We start from the raw sequence: 19,592 nt of genomic DNA, 5'->3' as shown, positions 1-19,592 counted from the left end.
ATGTAAGTTAAGGACATTGTTCTACACAGATAGAATGTGCGTTGAGAATGAATCATGAGCTAACATAGAAAGATGGGATTTTGCGATGCTGTATAATTTTTAGATGTGGAAGAGTTTTTAACAGAGTAACAAATCTTATCAAGATTCTTGAACAAAATGCGGCCCATACAATTTCATCTCACATGTGTAACCAAACAATAGATCCAGTCATCCAGAGCAGACCAAGAAGGTATGTACAACAATTTTCCCAGCTCCAGATCATCTCCGAGTCGATGGGCGAAAACTCGCCTACTTGGTCCACCAGTAAATTAAAATTAAAAACGTGCACACAGATGCTACTAAGGAGAGTATGATGGTGTCCATGGACTTTTTCTTCTTTATTGCAGAGAGAATGTGATTCACCTGCACAATATCGAGCAAGCTTGGGCCTTATTTCCAGCATATTTGGGATTTAGATCATTTCAAGTGAATGGTGCAGTGTGATTTTTGCTAGCTGTACGCATTTAATGGTTTGTTACTTACCGTCGGAAGGCGGCTGCCCACATTACTAAGCTTCGAATTGATGCCCCCAAATGTGGAACGCTGGAAGACCAGGGACTTCAATGTTTCTTGTGCTTGTGATATCACAGAGTCCACCTACAGGAAACAGAAACAGATAAACCTTGAGCCAATTTTGTCTCCACGCTTAGTTACTTCACTAGCTTTAAGAAGACAAACTGTAGCAAGAGAACTCCACAAATCCAAGCAAGTCTCACACACACTATATCCAAAACTTCTTGAATATAATAAGGCCATCAGTTACCAACACAGATTGTAACCTATAACTTCACAATTGAGAATTATGTGCACCGAGTTTCCATTCTGCCGACTGATCCAATTATTAACACTCATGCTAACCAAGATAAGCCCGCTATTAGTATTAGGTGATTCTGACAAAATAAGTTGTTCCCTCCCATGGTAATATTGTGAGTCAAACCAGGCATTTGATATGCACCATCAGATGATACTCTTACTTACAGTATCTTCAGAGTTCAGTTCTCCATTAGTAAGCATCATGCATTAGAGAATAGGTAACCTCTACACCTAGACCCTTTTGGTAATGCCTCAACATCTCTGTCAAACCTGACTTCTCCTTTTCGCTGCCAAATATAATGTGTGATTACATCTTATATTCTTGGGTGTACATAGGATAGGACCTCCATAATTTACCCATAAGACATGCCTAGCAACATAGCATGAGAAAGTTTTACCTCTCTATATCTTGCCATATGGCAAACAATTAATGTTCCTCAACCAAAACCAGTAGCTTTTTCAGTTGCAACAAAAAAAATTGTTTCCATTTTCTGATATAATTATTTTGTTATACAAGTAATGGGACAAGTCTACATACTCTATCTTGATGTTCTTTTGGTGGCAGCTCATGACTCATGAAGCCAACATCATTTCACCTATAACACTACATAGACAAGGTTACCCGTTACCTGGCTGGAATTTCTATGGAGAGAAGCACGCTCCTTGAGAAGAGCTTGATCATAAGAACCACCACCGTCTTCAAGGTCTAATCTTGTACGGTCAAACTCCCTAAAATCCTCAAGAAGTGATGCATGCTCTTTCTTAGCTCTATGACTGGAATGAAGTCGCTTGAACTCCTATGGAACCAAAAAGTAAGGCACGTTAAGCAACATGAATCATGAAATTCTTTAATCAACCATGTGAAAGAGGAAGATGCTAAAAAGACTTCAAGAAAGGCAATATTACTGGGTAAGAATCATGAACATATGAAATACACATGAATAGCTCAGAAAATTACACAGGTAAAGTTTTAGGTTTACAGTATTATCTGCACCTTCTTAAGTCACTACTTCGACAAGATAATTATGTGAAACATCTTCCATAGAGTATGGAACATAAAATAAAATTTTCACATCTAACTTTGAGGTATAGTCTTCAGCAGCGCTTAGCTCCAGTGAGCAACCTCACAATTCAACACCAAGTCATACACACATAACACACTACTAATAGTGGGATGAAAAAAAATTTGTTAACCTGAGTAAGATCCTGAAGGATTTCCTGATGTCGTGTCAATGTATGAGAAAAGATCTCTGATCCACCAGATGAAACCCAAGCTTGCATTTGCACATTTACTTGCTGAAGCTGTTTCAGGAGTTGATCGATGCCAGACTCCAAATCATTATCGTTACATGAATCAATTTTTGTTGATACTAACTTGCGATACAAATGCATCTGTTCGTCCAGCTGAGTTTCGAGTTTTCTCGCCTGTTTAGATGCAGGCACAGGGCAGAAACAATCATATCTCAAACAAAGTGAAAATGGAGTATAGATGTAGCAAGAACAAATCCCTATGAAATTGATGAAGAAGCTAACACTAGTGATGAGTCTAACAACCTACTTGAATGAAACAAAACCATGATCAGGTTTCTAATAGAAAGTAAGCAGTAAAAGGTATATGAAGAATTAGATCCAGGATAAAATTACACAAAATGATAATATTAATAATGCAGGGAGTCATCACAATTAGAAAGGAAGAAAATAAGAGTGAACAAAGCAGATGTCATTGAAGATGATATCCACATAACAGATGCTGATCTCATCGTAAATGAAATGCCTATGGAGACTAGGATATTTAGCAAGCACCACCAATCATCACAATCATATCACAAATCTGATCATGTCGACTGAAGCCCTAAAATCTAAAGGCGGGTGAATTTGGGGGCGTGAGGAAATGGAATTGCGACAAAGAAAAAGAAAAAACTGGCGCAACCAAAGAGAAGTGACATACCTGTTTGCGCAAGGAGTCCCAAGAGGCGGGAGGATCCATTCTTGCTCAAAGTTTACAGTTGTAGCTGGTGAATGAATTGAATTGAATTGAATTGCAGGAGGGGAATTGAAATGAAGTGAAGAAGAAAATTGGAGCTTGGAGGCGATACAGAGAGAAGGGGAAACGTGAAAATGAAGGAAATGTGTGTTGTTTGGTGTTTTACATCCAGCGAGAGCGAATTGTCAACTACTCTCGCTGCTGCTGCCACTCTCCGTCGGTTGCCCCTCTCTCTCTCTCTCTCTCTCTCTCTTCTTTGAACTCTAATTCAACCCTTTTTATTCTTTCTCGTATTTTCCTTAATCCTTATTATCTGAATATATACACTAAAAAACAATTGTGATTTGCTTTGGATTACAATTAGATTTGGACCTGTCATTCATTTGATATATACTTGCAATTACTACATCATATGGGATTATTGTCATATAATGTTCGATTTTTAACCAATTTAAATACGATTTTAGGAACATTTCAATTAAGACATGACTCATCTCAAAATTCGATCGCCGAAACCAATGACAAGATTTAAGAAACTTACAGGCACCAATTTTTTTTTTATCAAAATGTCGAATTTACAAGAAATGAGATTTATTGAAGCGTTTAATAGCCGTGTCTAACTTGTAAATTGGTCGTGCAATATTTAGGAAGTAATTGTACAGTTTTGAAAGCCTTTATCAGCAGAGCTTGGTGCTTCAAAATGAGCATATATCTAAAGCAGGAATAGATAAAAAGAAAAGAAAAAAAAGACATGTAAGCAAGGCTGGAAACTGAATAGGTGTTTTCAAGGGATTTACTGTAGACTATTACCACCGTAACTGTAGTTAAAGATTACAGACAAACAGACAGACAAAAGACTGTAATTTAGTTGTACATACAACAATCTCAAAACCACCAACTAAGCCTAAGGGTTTGATTTCTCCACCATTTTTATATGGTCAGATCCATTACCAAATGCTTCTGCTTCTGCAGCAGCATCCGCCACATTAGCATTACTTGGCTCTATATCCATGGCCTGGCTGCTATCTGCGACGGGCTGGACTAGTGAGAGTATCTGGTTTATCTCTTCACTCATATCTTTGAGGGGGCCAAGCTTTTTTCTCAATTCCATACTTGCATATGCTTCACCTGAATCTGGCGCATTGTCCTTCACTATCATGCTCATCTGCGATAGAGAAAGCGCATACCAAATTATTATTTTGCTCGCTGCTTATGCACAAACTTCCTTTTCTCCAATGATTTACCTCGTTAAAGAGCCTAGCCATGTCTAAGCGCTCTGGTTTTGTGTCACACGCACATATCGAGATTTCTGAAGGAGCTGCATTCACTCAAAATTAATACAAGTCAACCTTTGAGCAATCAGTCAGAGCACAAAATACTCTCATACATCAGAAATGGTTTTACAAGAAACACAAGTTAAATTTCAAATATCTCAAACTTAAGAATATCTGAAACTGACTCAATAGTTCTGTATTAATTGGTATTCTTGTGGATGGAACTTAAATCACTTACAAATTATTTCAACTTTGGGCAACTGATCAATCATTTTGGTATCTACTGCCTCGGAACATGGATTTTCTGCATCTGTGACCTTACGCGCAGTGTACTCATTTGGAGCTCCATTTGGCTTCTCATCAGCCTGCAAGAAATCACCCTTTATTTAAAGAAGCAAAATATGTGATCAAACTGAACCAAAATTAGATGATGAATCAGCACAGTATTAAAGCACGGTAAAATTAGAACTAGAGCATTTTCCACAGCTGCAACAAATAGTGCAACAAAATTTAGAGGAACATTAAAAAGGACTTACATAATAATCTTTCTGGAGCTCTGCATTCAGACCTTTCTCTAGAAGCAGAACCCTTTTCTTGATAAATTCAACCTGTCTTCTCTGCATCTCCCTAAAATGGTACAGCATGGACTGGTCTTGAAAAAGTTGGGATCGGGCTGTAGTACTAGTATCAGTAGCTCCAGGCACAATATCAGCAGCAGCTTCGCTCCCTGCAGTAGTCCCTTTTGTCTCATTTCCAGGTGCTTCAACATGTTCTGAGTTCACACCATTTGTTGACTGAGAAAGTCCCGGGTTGGGAACTTGAGGCGGAGGAACTCCAGAAGCAGAGACCTGGACCTGAGAATTCCCCGTAACATTCTGCACTTGAGCAGCTCCTACGGCAGGTGTATTTATAAAAGGAAGGTTCAACTCCTGACAGATCACTTCTTGTATTCTCAAGTCCTTGTCGTCAACAATTGCTTGCCATCTTCCATAACCATGTCTGATATTTGATGATAAAATCATATCAAATCAGGTTTACATAATCAAGTACACAGAATCAGCAATATGCCTAAATCGCATCCCATATCCAATCACATTCCTCATAAATCACCCCATTCCATCCCAATAGCATGAATGTGTCACAGAACGGCTAATCCAATCAAATGGCATGCAGCCTGCTTAAATAAGTTGACTTCCCACCTAAGCATGTGTGAGTTGAATTTTCGTTTTATTATGTAAATTTTTGTTTTGTTGGAAGTTAACATAGCTTAAAGTAAAAGCACCACATACCCAACCATTTTTCAGCAGTTACCATCACAATTTATTTCAGAGTCGGGTAACCTTTGGACAATTTAGTCTTTTGATTAAACGCTCCTAAAATCTACCCAATTGGCTATATTTTCGTACAATAAAACTAAAAAAAGTAATGTAAAAGCTCTAGGAAGGGAAAACGAATACTTCATTACTGCTCGCAAAAGCAACTTATCATGGTGCTCCTTCCAAACTCTCCCTCCTTTCAATCCTGGATAGCGGGATATAATATCATCCTTGAAAAGAGTAGAGCCCTCTGACAACACCTTTAACTGTAAACCAAAATATAAACATTCAAACAAAGATCGAAAGTACAGATTAACCTAAAAAGTATGAAGATAAGAAGTCTCTCTCTCTCTCTCTCTCTCACACACACACACACACACACACCAAGGGCCAAGTAAGTAAAGATGAAAGGTAAGAACTTATATCCATTTCTTACAATTCAAAATGCAACAAAAAAGGGGTTACTCAAGAGCATGAAACACCTGATACATATAATAAAGGTGTAATTGTACACCAATAATAAACGTTACCCCAGCCCATTTTACATGCGCCTATGGTTGCCCTCAAGAAAAGTAAGTATCCCATCAACTATCTACCTAATCATTTCTAACTAAAACAACTAGCTCAGACATGCAGTAGATAAAAGCAATCTTCCCCTCCATATCCAATAAAACAAGAGGGGCCAAGTGTATGACATTTTACTGAATAACTAATAGAACAAGTCATTAATAAGTATTTCTTATCCAAGATACAAAACTTACTTTGTCCCTGATGAGACTTAGTGTTCCTATTCTGACGAGTACATCCTCTATTCTCAGTCCCTCTTTGGGTACATTATCTGCAGCCAAGGGATACTGTGAATAAGTTGATCTGGCTTAGGCCAAGAAACTTAATGCACGGACAGATATAAGCTGAAAAGACTTGTAAAGTAATCAATTGCCTGAAAATGTAGGGGAGTCATTTATATCTTCACACATGTGCTCCAAGAAAAGTTTCGCATAACTGCATAACAGAAACATACAAATTAAAACCATGTGTACACCTGTAAAAAGTACTCAGAAATATTTTTTGCCACAAAGGTTGTGAAGCATTTCACAGCAGCAATTTCAGCTCCAGCAGACAAAGTTAGCAACCTAAATGAAAAGCTAAATTTTTGCATAACTACAACTTTAAAACTCAAATCAAACTAAAATAACATCTGCCAAGTTGTCAAGTTGCTAATATATAGAGAAGAACATGTAGTAGCAAAAAGCAAAATAAAAATAGATATGGTCTTTAACAACATCTTGTACAGATCACTTTTCAGAAAAACTAACAAGAATAAACTAGCAACTGGACAAGAAATACAAAGTTCTACGGCACAGTGATCATGCACATGACAATTCTCCAAAGAAATTCAATCAGAAAAAGTTGGTGCTTCTCTGGAACCAGTATGATCATCAAAACACAGATATAGATGTGTTACATTATCTTAGATAACATCTTCTACAGAAACTGGAAAAGAAATAATAAGTTCTAGGGTGATCATTCACATCAAAATTATAAGGAGAAATGCAAGCAGGAAGCGTTGGTATTCTCAGGAACTAGTATGGTCATCGAACACATTTTTTTCTTCATTTATGCAAATCAAACACGGATACTGATTCAACCAACATTTTCAATGTTCAATGTAGAGAAGAATAAATCAGCATAACCAATTACGTACTCATTGATTTCGTCAAAGGACTTCTGCTTTAGACGTGCAACGAACTCTGCCCAATCATAGTCTCCAACACCAAATCTGCAGAAAAGAAATTCAAATAGCTTGTTTATTCTTCAACATAAGAACAAGGTGGCTGCATATCATCTAGTGAGATAGATCATTGATGGATGGGAAGCAAGAGAAGGAGCTAAAATAAATTTAATGAGCAACAAATGATACCTCATCAAAATTTGGACAAACACAGCCCTCTGACTCTGATTAAACCCAAGTACTCGAAGGTATCTTCCTTCACCCTCCATGAGAGGAAGTTTTTCTGAAGTGTCTATCGATACAAAATAAAGAAAAAAACAATTTATGATATCTTGTTGTGATTTATAATCAACTAATGTTAGTAAGCAGTTAAGACAATACCACGCGATCTTTTTCTGTAAGGTTTCTTTACAGCAGCAGCTCCAGCTGAAGCTGTCTCATTATCTGTTAACTCAGCTTCATAATTATCATCTTCCCCATCAGAACTTACATCTTCCAAACCAGCAAGGTCATCTTCTTCAACAGATACCATCTGTATAGACCATATAAAATCTAATGAAAAAAATAAACAAGAGTTTTACAAACATTCCTCCACTAAGAGAAACTTGAAGCATTACCCTTCCCTTCAGGTACCGAAACCCCTTAGACCCTCCAACTGATGCCAAAACTATAACTATATATATAAAAATGTGTGTATGTGTGTGTGTATGTTACAAAGTACACCCAAAAGTAATAAGAATAGTTTTCCCTACCTTGTACTCGCTGTCTTTTGATTTTATAAATATAGTACATTATTATCCAACCTTCACTAAATGTTAATGTACTATTACATAATTTACATTATCTCTATTAATCATTAGTACTCCCTAGTCCCTCCGTCCACGAAAAAACTTCCTAGGAGGGAGTGGCACCTGTTTTAAGAAAAAGATTGTTGAGTGTTTTGAAAGTGGAGAAAAGGTTGTTGAGTGTATTGGGAGTGGTGAAAATGTGTTATAATTATATTGAGAGTTGTGAAAAAGTGAAAAGTAAGAGTAATTATAAGTGGTGGGGTATAGTCCAAAAATAGGTAGGAAGTTTTTTTGTGGACGTCCCAAAAAGGAAAGATAGGAAGTTCTTTCGTGGACGGAGGTAGTATATTGTATTGATATGCATACACTTATCTATTAAATATTTATTATATACGATGATAATGTAATTCATAGGTACTTAATAATATTATATCTATGATATATTGATTATCAAATTTTCATATATAGCAAGTATCTGATGTAATATCACATTGTATTTGAAAAGGTTAGATCAGGTATAAAGCACCTAGAAAAGTTTTGCAAATCTGAACTATACGTATTAAGAATATAAGAATTGTTTCATTTTTATGTATATGTATTATTTTAGAAATAATATTTAATATAATTTATTAATTACTATCCATATTTAATATATTGACAATCTAATTTCTACAAATGTCACATATTATACTACGTCAAAACAAATTGAGATTAAAAAGTAATGTGAATTGCCAATATAATATTGGATATTTCATAAATAAAACAGAATCCAATCTAACTATCAAATACTCTATATTATATTAATAACAATTTTCAACAATGGAGCAAACAAGTCACCTCGATTGAACCACTCAAAGTAGGACAGAATAACTAGCAACCCAAAAAATGGACACTATTGTCATACCTATCCTTGCATCGCAGGAGTGCTACTCTAAATTCTTTTTTTAGGGGTGCAACACATGAATTCTAGTTGATAGCCACCATTATTATCAAGATCCAAATTAAACCTGTGCGCTTGTTAACATGGTTTCTGATTTTATTCAGAACTTTTGATGTGTCATATGCTCAAATCCTAGAATTATGGTAATATCAGCTCTTATTTTAACCAATTCTAAACTCCAACATTATGATTTATGAAACAAACAGATCTTCATCGAAAAGGTAAATTATGGCAGTCTCTCTCTCCTCTGTGACTGGTGAAATGAGAAGGACTTTTCTAATTTCTATTTTTTTTCTTTCCCATCAAGTAAGCATATTGATGAAATTAGGAATGGCATCACAGAGAAGCACAGCTAATTGAGTCATCATTATTCTTGAATTTCATTAAGTGGTCATATTCCCATAAGCAACAAAGAGTACCTGCTTGCGGCTTCTCTTTCCCTTGCCCATAGCGTTAAATTCTTCTACTTTGTGCACTTCGTATTTATCTCGCAACAAATCTTCCCAATAGTTTGCCCGCTCAGGATTGTTTACAGAAGCTTTACTTTCTGATGGTGGAGCAGCTATCTCCTCTTCAGCTGCCACTTCTGCTTCATCAACGTACTCAAAGTTGGCTACCTGCAATTGATTTCATTAAACTCCTCTAGAATGGAGATTCAAATTAAAAACATACAGATGAGATATAAAAACTCAAATCTGAAGAATCGAAAACTGTCAAAAAGCTTCAAAAACTAAAAGTTCCGATGAAAAAATCAGCCCCATCCCATAATAACTTCTAAGAATGCTAAAGCAACCTGATAAGAGAGAAGCCCCGCCCACCACACGAGAGTAATAACCTAATTAAAAGCTACCTAGAAAGGAAAGTCATTAATTATATCAACACTCACTCTCGACTCTGCATTTATTACATTGCCCATCATTTGAACTTTGAAATAGACAACTGTGATATAATCAGCAAATTGGATAATATTATATCCAGCCATAAGTTCAGATATTGTCAACAGTAATCCAGATAACGTAATCTCTGCCATTTCATTATAATAGACCGAATTTAACACAAAGAACGCATGACACAACAGCACAGACCCACGTGAACCACAACCAATTAACACTACTTTCTTGCCAACCAAGCACGCCCTAAGAGAAAAGTACATAGAAAAGCACCAAAAGGACTAAATCCCCCTCCCCCAAGAATTTATGGTAATGCAATGATATGGTTGTTATGGAAACACTGCAAATAAGATAGAGAGGTGGGTTAATTATGAACCTTAAAAGCTTTTAAAAATCCATCCTCCTCTTCGTCATCTAACACCTCTTCCTCTCCAATTTGATCTCGATTAAGTAATCTACATAGAACATTTAAAATTCAGATTGGCAACAAAAGTGAATCATAACATCCAAATGAATATTTGAGAAAAATTAATTTACCGATCAATTGCAGTATCATCATAATGGATTTGACGAGATTTTACTGATTCATCATTATCATCAGCAAACAACTCCATTGAGCCATACCTAATAATGTCATCTAATTCTTCCTGCATTCAAATACAAGTATCTTAAGGAAAGAAACCTCGGAAAAGTACACAAACCAGAAATCCATTTGATAGGGAACAAGGCAACAAATATCCCTGAGAAAAACAAATAAACTACAAGAAATACAATAAATGAAGAACCACTCTCGTGGTGGTGTTCCTTTAACAAAGAATTTGCCCATCAAGATTGGGGAACTCCTATAGGATTTTACAGCTAAACCTCTTAATGAACTGTCAAAAAAAGTTTCCAACATCCACATATCTAGATGCTGCGTGGCTAAAGGAAACCAATTCATTCACAATGAATGCACGCTGCATGATGATTAAACATATAGAGGGAAGTAATGCAAGCATTTAATACTATCACATGTACTTAGAGGCAGATTTCTGGCAAATGAAATGACTGATATGAACATCATTATAAATGTACAGTAAATAGGTGAAAGTGGAGCCAAAAATGAATGTGATGCTGCCGTTCCAGGGTAGAAACTTAATTGAAAGTTAGATACCGCGGCAGTAGAAATGTATAGAAAATTATTATACATATAATACACACATAACTAATCCCAATAGTGTGTTGAAGTGAGATATAAATACAAGATAGAAACATTAAATTTGTGTCAACCATCGGTGTACAAGTTTATAAAGATAGCTATGGGGAATCATCATTCCAGCCTTATGTCGGTCATAGTGGTTACAAAGAATATGAGAATCTTCTAGGATAAACAAGAATCTTTAAGATCAAAATTGCTTATTACTAGAGTTAAATTTATAGTAAGGATGAATTCACCTTTTGGAAATTTCTCATTTCCCATTCCTTTGTAATACCTACTAGTATTACTTACCTAACAAATGTATTTTGACTATTTTCTTATTTAAAAAAAGAAAAAGAAAACGAAGTACCTATTACACCACAAACTTGACAAATCAATCTAAGAGCAAGATAGGCAATAATGCGTAGAATAAATATCACTTGAGAAATGTGCTACAAATCTGCTTAGAAGTATCATTAAAAATGCAGCAAAAAAAAAAAAGATCAATGCCTACATTTGTGTGTGTTTGCATGTACGCATCTGTATACATAGAGCTTTTAGAATCAACAATATTATATGTGAAAGTTCACATATAAGCTGATTTTTGCAAATAGAGGGCAGTGTATGAAATTGAAAGAAGCTCAATTGCGATAAACCATTCCGATAATGTAAACTGTCCACTTGTATAATCTTCAATGCCTTAAAATGCGATACTCAAACTACATATACTAGTATTAGACCCGGGTAATTTTACCTGGTTAATGTTTTGAGCTTTGAGCCTTCCAACAACTAGATGTTCCAAAACCATTTTCTTTTTGGTCATCTGCATCATCCTTTCTTCAATGGTTCCTCGTGTTATTAGTCTGTAAATCATTACCTGCATATATAGAAAGGAGTTAAGACTCATCATTGAAAAGGAAAATAGCCAATTGAAGCCAAGAGATTATCTAAAATGAGCATTAACCTTATTGGTTTGACCAAGACGGTGAGCTCTTGCCATTGCCTGTAGATCTGCATGAGGATTCCAGTCGCTGCAAAATTTGGATGATTAATTACACGAAAAATATGGATTCTCAAAATACAAAAGCAAAACAGACATGATGAACAGAAAATTATATATACAGATGCACCTAAGTAACCATGGCTATTGAAAGCACAACTACAATGCGCAACTCTAGGACATATAGAATATTCTTAAAGAGATTTTCCTCAAATATACATAAAAATATACATATTTATAAAGATATTCATTCAAATGAAAGTAGAGCTATGCAATCTATCTCATGCCACATAACAATAAAGAACCGCTGCGCCAAGTGTCACTTTGTTTGTGGGAGTTGACACGAAATGGTGCAAAATATAAACTAGGCATCCTCCAAACTATTTGCAAGGAGAAAAAAACCGATAAGATTGCAATCTGAGTTAAGTATGATATTAAGGCATTAAAATCTTGAGAGAAAATTATTGTATGCAAATAGCCAGTAAAGCTAAAACTTTAAAATAAGGAAACCAGTGGTGTACATGCTTGATTGAGAATATCAGGGTTTGAGTATATCCCCAGGCAACATTAGGGATATGCATAGCCCCCCGTAAAACTTGGGATATAAGTCATGCCATAATATGCAGACACATAAAATACGAAGTTATGCCATAATATGCAGCCAAATGTATTTGAACCCTAAAACAGAATTACCTGTCATATATAATGACTGTGTCAGCAGTAGCAAGGTTTATCCCTAAACCCCCAGCTCTAGTTGATAATAGAAAACAAAATCTTGATGAATTCTTCGCATTGAACCTATCAATGCGAACTTGTCTTTCTGCTCCACCGACTTTTCCATCAATCCTCTCATATGTCCATTTCTGAAAATAGAACCATGTATCAAAAGAAGTTTCCCGACACATGTCAAGGTAATTGAGGTTATAGAGTTGCTTACTCATACCCTATAGTTACAGTAATCTTCTAGTAAGTCCAACATGTGCTGGAACTGAGAATATATCAGAACTCTGTGGCCCTGCTCTCTGAGTTTTAACATCATCTTGTCCAAGAGTTGCAATTTTCCAGAGGATTCCAACAGTTGCCTGGGATAATAATCATTGTGAGCCGAAGCAAAATGTAAGAGATATAAACTGAAAAAAGAACATAATATTCAGGCACTAACTCCTTCTGACATTCATCCAATAAAAAACAAGAGCAAACCAGAGTGAGGTACTTACTTGTTAAACTCATTAGTATCTTCTGGTTCGACGCCCTCCAACATAAATGGATGACAACAAAGCTTGCGCAGTTCCATCACCACATTTATAAGGGAAATCTAGCAAACAAAAGTGTTAACCTAGGTTAGGTTATCTGTTACAGGAAGAACAAATAAGTGATTTGTTTTATCTTACTTGGGCACCTCCTTTGCGAGTTAGTATCTGATAATTACGAGTTAAGATGGCTTTGTAGTACTCTTTCTGCATGCTACTCAATTCGACACGAAGTATTAATTCCTTTTTAGGGGGCAGCTCCTTCATGACATCTTTCTTCACTCCTGCAAGTTCAATGTCCACAGCCACATGATGATAGATAAGGGTATGATGTAGAGTAAAGAATACAAGAAATAACTGAAAGTTTATAATGTTGTAGACACATATAAAGCCTCAAGAGACAAATAACAAATGGAGAATTAAAAAGCCTACAGACATCTCGCTTTCACAGCTAATAAAGTCAAAGTAGACGTAGACCAATTGAAATATACTCCAATACACTACGTACAAGAGTTGATTTATGCAATCTACAATAGCACTTTAGGTGTAGCTGATTAGTAGAAATTTGGGTTCAAATTTCGAAGTACAATGTGAAAAATACCCATAAATATTGGTTTGTGTATAATTTGCATTATTTAACTGTTCCGGGATTCTGATAGGTAAGAGGTTCATCAAATGCCAGCACATATTGTATACCCACCGACTGTTTGTTATCTCTTGAGGTGCTGGTAAAATCTCTTATGCTCCTGGCATAACACTTATGTTGCAGTATAACTAACAGCCATGGGTTCACATCTTAGTTAGGGAGTGGATGACATGATTATACAACGGGAGTGTGATTACAAACTCAAAAGCTGACAACATCGTAGACTCATCAGAAGTCACAAGTACATTACATGAAAATGCAAAAATTACAACTATAAATTCAAAAAGCATAAAGTATGTGTTCATACTTCTGAGGAGATGTGGAGCCAACATCTTGTGAAGCCTAGAAATTTGTTCCTCCTGATTGATATCCTTGAACTCCTCCTGGAAATCCTCTAAGCTTGCAAACTAAAAAGGATTTTGATATCAAATCAAATAGCAGAAACATAAACAAGTCATGATTGATAATGTAATTAAACTTATGAGCACTAACCTTCCCAGCATCAAGGAAATGCATAAGCATGAAAAGCTCATCTAAGTTGTTCTGCAATGCATGAGTTCACCAATTATTACAGTGGCAAGATGGAATATAAATTTTTTGAATTGATTAAACTAGACAACTAGTTAAATGCATGTTTCATGCGATGTTATCGAGAATTTTTTAGAAGATACAATTTTGGATACATGACTACGGATGATTGTCAAAATTGTAAATACCACGGAAGCAATGCTGGCATAATTAATAAAGTCTAATAGTAACGAGCAGTTAAACTGCATACAAGCAGGCTTCTACATCCAACGAGTCTCTCCAGACTGATGTGGATTAAAATTTGAAGAAGATCAAGTGTGATAATAACCTTCCCGTGAGGGGGACTCAATTCATAGAAAGCATAAATATAGACAAGTACATAGACGTAGGAAATGAATACAATCATCTAAAATGCTTCAGCCTTGGCTGAGAGCATCACTGGTTCTCCAGCAGGATGGAGCTTGATCTAATTGACTAATCTTAAATGGAAAAGGGGCTTTGACGTAAGATCATTAAGGTTCTAAAAACTTTTTAGGCACACTCCATTGTTATCTCTGGTACAGTATTGCACAACTATAGCATCATTCACAGTCGTGATGTTTGTTAGAATAGAAAGACGTATGTCATTATAGAATCAGCCTACCTGAAGAGGAGTCCCAGTGAGCAGGACACGATGTCTGCTAGAGTATTGCTTCAATGAAGAAAACAATTTTGAATCCTTATTTTTAAGTCTATGGCCTTCATCAACAATCTACAAAGAGGTAATGAACAGACTTTCAGAGCAAAGTATGAGATGAGATGAGATCAAAACCAATCAGCATTAATGGTGATATCATCTCACCATGCATTCCCACTTTATAGGCTTCAGAGATGTTGAATCCATGTTAATCATTTCATAAGACGTCAGAAGCACGTCAAATTTTATTCGATCATGTTTGCTTTCACTGACAGATTGACCAGTTTTCTTCTTCTTGCTCTTCTTGTGATTTTTGGGATAGTAAAATTCATATTCTCTGATAACTGTACGTGCTTGGGAAGTGCCAACATACATCACCTGCAAAAGTTTAACTTTTGATTAGTTACAGTCACAACTGAATCTGCTACAATTTGTTATTACCCTGACCAAAAAGCACAAGTACTTACAACATTCATATGAGGAGCCCATGTGGCAAACTCACGTTCCCAGTTCCTCAATGTTGAAAGAGGAGCAACCACAAGATGAGGAGATATATTCTCCTCAAAAAGGGATGCTAAGAAGGCAATACTCTGTATTGTTTTACCTGCACTCATGAACAATTGTAAAAAATTATTTGTGAGCTGGAAGGAAATTGAAACAGCAAGTAAAATACTGCATACCAAGTCCCATTTCATCAGCAAGTATCACATGGGTCTGTTTGGACCAAGCAAAACGTAAGAAATTCAGCCCTTCAAGCTGATATGGGTGCAAGGAACCTTGAATTTGATCAGAGAGTCGAAATGAAGGGTTAGTTATGACGAAATGTTAGCCTAATACCCAACTCGATGAAAAGCATAATGTACCTCCAGAAAGAAAATCAGGGCTGCTCTCACACTGCTGGAACTCTTTGTGCTTATTCTTTACTTCCATGGCATCACGAAGGTTGCTCTTCTGTTTTCCTGCAGACACCTTCTGAGACTGAATTCTGTCATACTTCTCAATTTCACTATGGAATGATGCAATGTCAGATTCCACTTCCCATGAGGATTCGTCATATGGAAGCTCCTTCCACTTCACAAGATATTCTTTCCCATGTTCAACTTCCCTGGCATTCAGAATAATACGGCAGCATATGGCATTAGAAAAATGAACCAAACATAACTAAATTACATTAGTAACACAAGAAGCAACCAATTGACTGTATAGACAGAACATGTTGCTCACCGGGAAAGAAAAAAAACTACTATGCTTGTTACAGCAGCTACATCTTACCTCAAAGCATATAAAATATTGACCCAAAAGGCAAGGATGAAGGATCCACTAAAAAAACCGACTTTCTAAAGTTTAAGTTGGAGGCAAATTCAAAGTTAATTTCCCAAGTTATAACAGTAGGGTTGTCAAATATGTCTAGGCATGTCTACTATTGACTAAATCTTTCACTCCAGAATTCAATGAGTAGCCTGTAGGCAGAATCATTTGTCCTTATGATTAATCAAATGTTGCAACTCTATACGTCTCTGAATTTTTTAATGACTAACCTAGAATGCCAATGAAAGAGATCAAAATGGAAAAATTACAAGAATAACCAAAATACAGTACTAAACTGTCACGATAAAGTTGAGGCAAAGTTACAAGATTTAATCTGAAAGATTAAAGCACCTGCAAGCAATAATCCGATCCACAGTTGTCCAGTCCGGCCTGATGGGAACAAATTCATCATCAGCGTTATTAGATGAAGAAGCTTGTTTGTGGAAGTTGTTTACTTTAGTTCTTAGACGAGGATTAGACTTGTATGCCTTCACAAATTCCTTCTCCGGCACCCTGAAATCATGCTCGCACAGCAGCACAATGAGATTAAGAAAAATGTGAGAAGAGAATTAGACTGCAATGATCGCTACATGGCACATTCCTTTTTTCCAAGTCAGGCTGGTCTTCTTTTGCAAAGAAATTACACAAGTGCCATGTGAGCAATAAGGAAAATAAAATGCTAAGAAAGAAACATTTGTCTTCCTCCAAATAACTGACAGCTGGAAGCTGCCAATGGTGCAGTGATTGGAGAGAAGACATAGTGTAAGGCCTTAAATTGTAAAAGAACCATGAACATGGAAGGCCAGAACAAAAACCTACCATACGCAGTGAAGGTGGGACCGTCCTTTCCATTTTACTAAATAATGTTTCATCATAACTTGATTAGAGCCGAGCTCAGATGCAACACTGTCATCCACAGTGCTTGGGCGCATCTCACAGTCAAGTATCTTATCAAGCTCAATCAGATGGCCCACCTGTCAAAGTTCAAGAAACCATGATGAGACAGATCACAAGTGAGTGTTTCTGACCACCACCCCCCCCCCCCCAAAAAAAAAAAAAAAGACGACAACAACAACAACATACACATTCAGGACATTTCCAGCTGCTAGGAACAGGACCTCTTGGTACTGGCAGCAAGCACTTGGCATGGTAAGAATAGGTACATGTTTCACAGCTCCAAAGATCATCATCTTTTCCACAACTTTGACATAAACCTTCCTTCTGTAAAATATTAAAAAATAAATAAGTAAATAAAAGAAATAAAGAATGAAGTGGTAACATAAAGGTATCTGAACTAAGCATTATTGTATAGTTATTCAACAAATAAATTTGTACTTCAACAACTAATCCATAAATTGATAAAATATGAGATGCACTCTCAGTTACCAACATGGCTTCTAATAAATCCAGTGAAAGATATTCTGAAATTTTGTCGTCATTTGGAAGGTTAGATACCGCAAAGAAACGGCTACCCAATCTTACGAAGCAACTTTCTTTCATTATGTAGCTCCTCTATGTTGTATGTTTAATTGAGTTGCATAAAGTGTAAGTGTCCATCTAATTTAAATTGATCCTTTTTGTTCATCAGCCTGTTCAATGAAAAGTAAGGTTGCCGTGGAGGTTGTTTGCTAGGATCTATAGACTTATAAATTATAGTGAAAGAAACAAGTTATAACTCGATATGTGCCACGTGTAATAACATGGCATGTTAGCATTATTCCTGCACGCCCAAGACAGAGAATAGTTCGAAAAACAGCATATATTAATTAGTCATTTATTAAAACAATCTCTGTTGTGATGCCTACTATATATTGGACGTATCCTAAGTGCCGAGATTCATGTACTGGGCGTAAAAAAACATGAAAAAAAATACATTAAATCCAAAATTGGAGAATAGAACCAGGATATACATAGAAACTAGTCAAACGACCAAAAACCCCTAAAGAATATCTGAAGGGTACATTGGCACATGTCGTGCAATTCCCGTACGACAATTAAAGCATTTTCTTAGAGCATTAGAACAACCACCTCAATTAATAATGCTGCAACAAACTATGTTCAGTGAAAAAACTCCCACAATTACGCGTAATAATTAATGGCATCCAAATTCCGATCTCACACGATGTTGTTGCTTATAATATGTGTATGTTACTTTACATAAATAAGAGAATTCGCAAAGTTAGTAACGGAACATCAGGAAATATCCCCCTCTTCCAATATTCAGCCATTTTCAGGTCCATTAAGTCAGAACCCAAAAAAAAAAATATGAAGCAGGAGTGCTTGTCAGCTAAGCAGCACACTCGTTTGGGGAAACAGGCATACAAGGCATGCACCAACATATATATACAATCATGTATACACATAGAGAGAGAGAGAGTGAGGGAAGGGATAGAGCAACAAATAAATGCATAGATAGGGGAAGGGCGAAGAGGGACGTGTAATCGATCACAATTAACGTGAAAGTGCATCAAATAAGGGGCGTGAGGCAGAATTACCACATCGGGGCGTTGAAATCTCTCAAAATTATCAGAAGAAGGGCCGACCCCAGATTTCCTTTTCACGAAATCAGCCTCCTCGTCGGACTCGTCAAGGGTGTAAATGGGCCTCCGATCAGATCGAACCCGCAGTCTCTCGACCAAGCTGGCCATTTCTGCACCAACAACATGCACACACACACAATTGGACACAAATAAAGGTTTTCCGAAGTCGAATTAATTGGAATTGTAAATGGGGGTGAGAAAGGTTGCATTAATTCATGATGCGAGCTTACCTGGCAACACCACTGAGAAGAACAGCAAGTGAGAATGAGGGAAGAATTGAGACAGCGGTGAGAGCGGGCGAGAGAGAAAATGGTGGGGTTATTGGGATACGGTCACCTGCGAGCTTGATTGAGACAGAGTGAGTATAGTTTTTCTGCTTCGGTCTGTAATTTATAGTGGCGGTGTGGCAGCTGATGTGAGAATTCACTTCTCTCACTCAACTACAAAAACGATTTGTATTTTCATGTGAATTTGTTAGGGCCAACCCAATAACAATGTATTTGCTGCAGCCCAAAACGATTCATTTTCTTTCACCCTCCCCTATTTTTTTTTTTTTTTTTTTTTTTGGCATATAAGACATATATTACTATCGATTATCAAGTCTTGTCTTTACATGTTTTAGTATTGGAGTTTAAATTTTCTTCAAAAACTATACATTGGATATGTTTCTTTTAGGGATAAAGCATTTCTT

At 36.4% G+C, this 19,592-nt stretch overlaps 2 protein-coding genes across 3 annotated transcripts; both read right to left on the bottom strand.

Annotated features, from left to right (window-relative positions):
- Positions 1-78: 78 nt before the first annotated feature.
- LOC131015598 (Golgi SNAP receptor complex member 1-1) lies at positions 79-3,243 on the bottom strand. The gene is made up of 5 exons (XM_057944032.1): positions 2,801-3,243; positions 2,047-2,277; positions 1,482-1,649; positions 523-636; positions 79-402 (listed from the first exon to the last, which is right to left on the bottom strand). Exons 1-5 carry the CDS (start codon positions 2,837-2,839, stop codon positions 289-291), a joined length of 666 nt encoding a protein of 221 aa, XP_057800015.1. The 5' UTR covers positions 2,840-3,243; the 3' UTR covers positions 79-288.
- Positions 3,244-3,600: 357 nt separating this feature from the next.
- On the bottom strand, positions 3,601-19,369 carry LOC131015594 (CHD3-type chromatin-remodeling factor PICKLE-like). Of its 2 annotated transcripts, XM_057944028.1 has the most exons (31): positions 19,132-19,369; positions 18,857-19,011; positions 17,445-17,582; positions 17,181-17,335; positions 16,713-16,874; positions 15,917-16,158; positions 15,734-15,829; positions 15,521-15,657; positions 15,219-15,431; positions 15,021-15,128; positions 14,342-14,392; positions 14,157-14,256; positions 13,345-13,487; positions 13,171-13,268; positions 12,897-13,035; positions 12,647-12,816; positions 11,918-11,984; positions 11,708-11,830; positions 10,314-10,423; positions 10,153-10,231; positions 9,306-9,503; positions 7,540-7,690; positions 7,348-7,450; positions 7,132-7,206; positions 6,367-6,428; positions 6,188-6,264; positions 5,568-5,692; positions 4,647-5,109; positions 4,349-4,475; positions 4,081-4,154; positions 3,601-4,001 (listed from the first exon to the last, which is right to left on the bottom strand). In XM_057944028.1, exons 2-31 carry the CDS (start codon positions 19,007-19,009, stop codon positions 3,741-3,743), a joined length of 4,200 nt encoding a protein of 1,399 aa, XP_057800011.1. In that variant the 5' UTR covers positions 19,010-19,011; positions 19,132-19,369; the 3' UTR covers positions 3,601-3,740. The 2 variants fall into 2 exon arrangements, with proteins under 2 accessions (XP_057800011.1, XP_057800012.1); XM_057944029.1 differs by lacking the exons at positions 18,857-19,011; positions 19,132-19,369 and having other exon boundaries at positions 16,713-16,885.
- Between the last annotated feature and the right edge of the window lie 223 nt (positions 19,370-19,592).

Source organism: Salvia miltiorrhiza, chromosome 3 (genome assembly GCF_028751815.1).
Source record: "Salvia miltiorrhiza cultivar Shanhuang (shh) chromosome 3, IMPLAD_Smil_shh, whole genome shotgun sequence".
NCBI lineage: Eukaryota > Viridiplantae > Streptophyta > Magnoliopsida > Lamiales > Lamiaceae > Salvia > Salvia miltiorrhiza.
Note: the sequence above shows the minus strand (reverse complement) of the source record. Positions and strands in the feature narration are given on the sequence as shown.

Excerpts from the sequence above, each read along its gene's own strand:
- LOC131015598 (XM_057944032.1), bottom strand. The coding sequence starts at position 2,839 with ATGGATCCTCCCGCCTCTTGGGACTCCTTGCGCAAACAG. Across the intron at positions 2,278-2,800 it reads GGGACTCCTTGCGCAAACAG|GCGAGAAAACTCGAAACTCA; the intron begins GTATGTCACTTC and ends GCATCTAAACAG. Across the intron at positions 1,650-2,046 it reads TCCTTCAGGATCTTACTCAG|GAGTTCAAGCGACTTCATTC; the intron begins GTTAACAAATTT and ends TTGGTTCCATAG.
- LOC131015594 (XM_057944028.1), bottom strand. The coding sequence starts at position 19,009 with ATGGCCAGCTTGGTCGAGAGACTGCGGGTTCGATCTGATCGGAGGCCC. Across the intron at positions 16,159-16,712 it reads GATCGGATTATTGCTTGCAG|GGAAGTTGAACATGGGAAAG; the intron begins GTGCTTTAATCT and ends TCTGAATGCCAG. Across the intron at positions 4,002-4,080 it reads TGGCTAGGCTCTTTAACGAG|ATGAGCATGATAGTGAAGGA; the intron begins GTAAATCATTGG and ends TCTCTATCGCAG.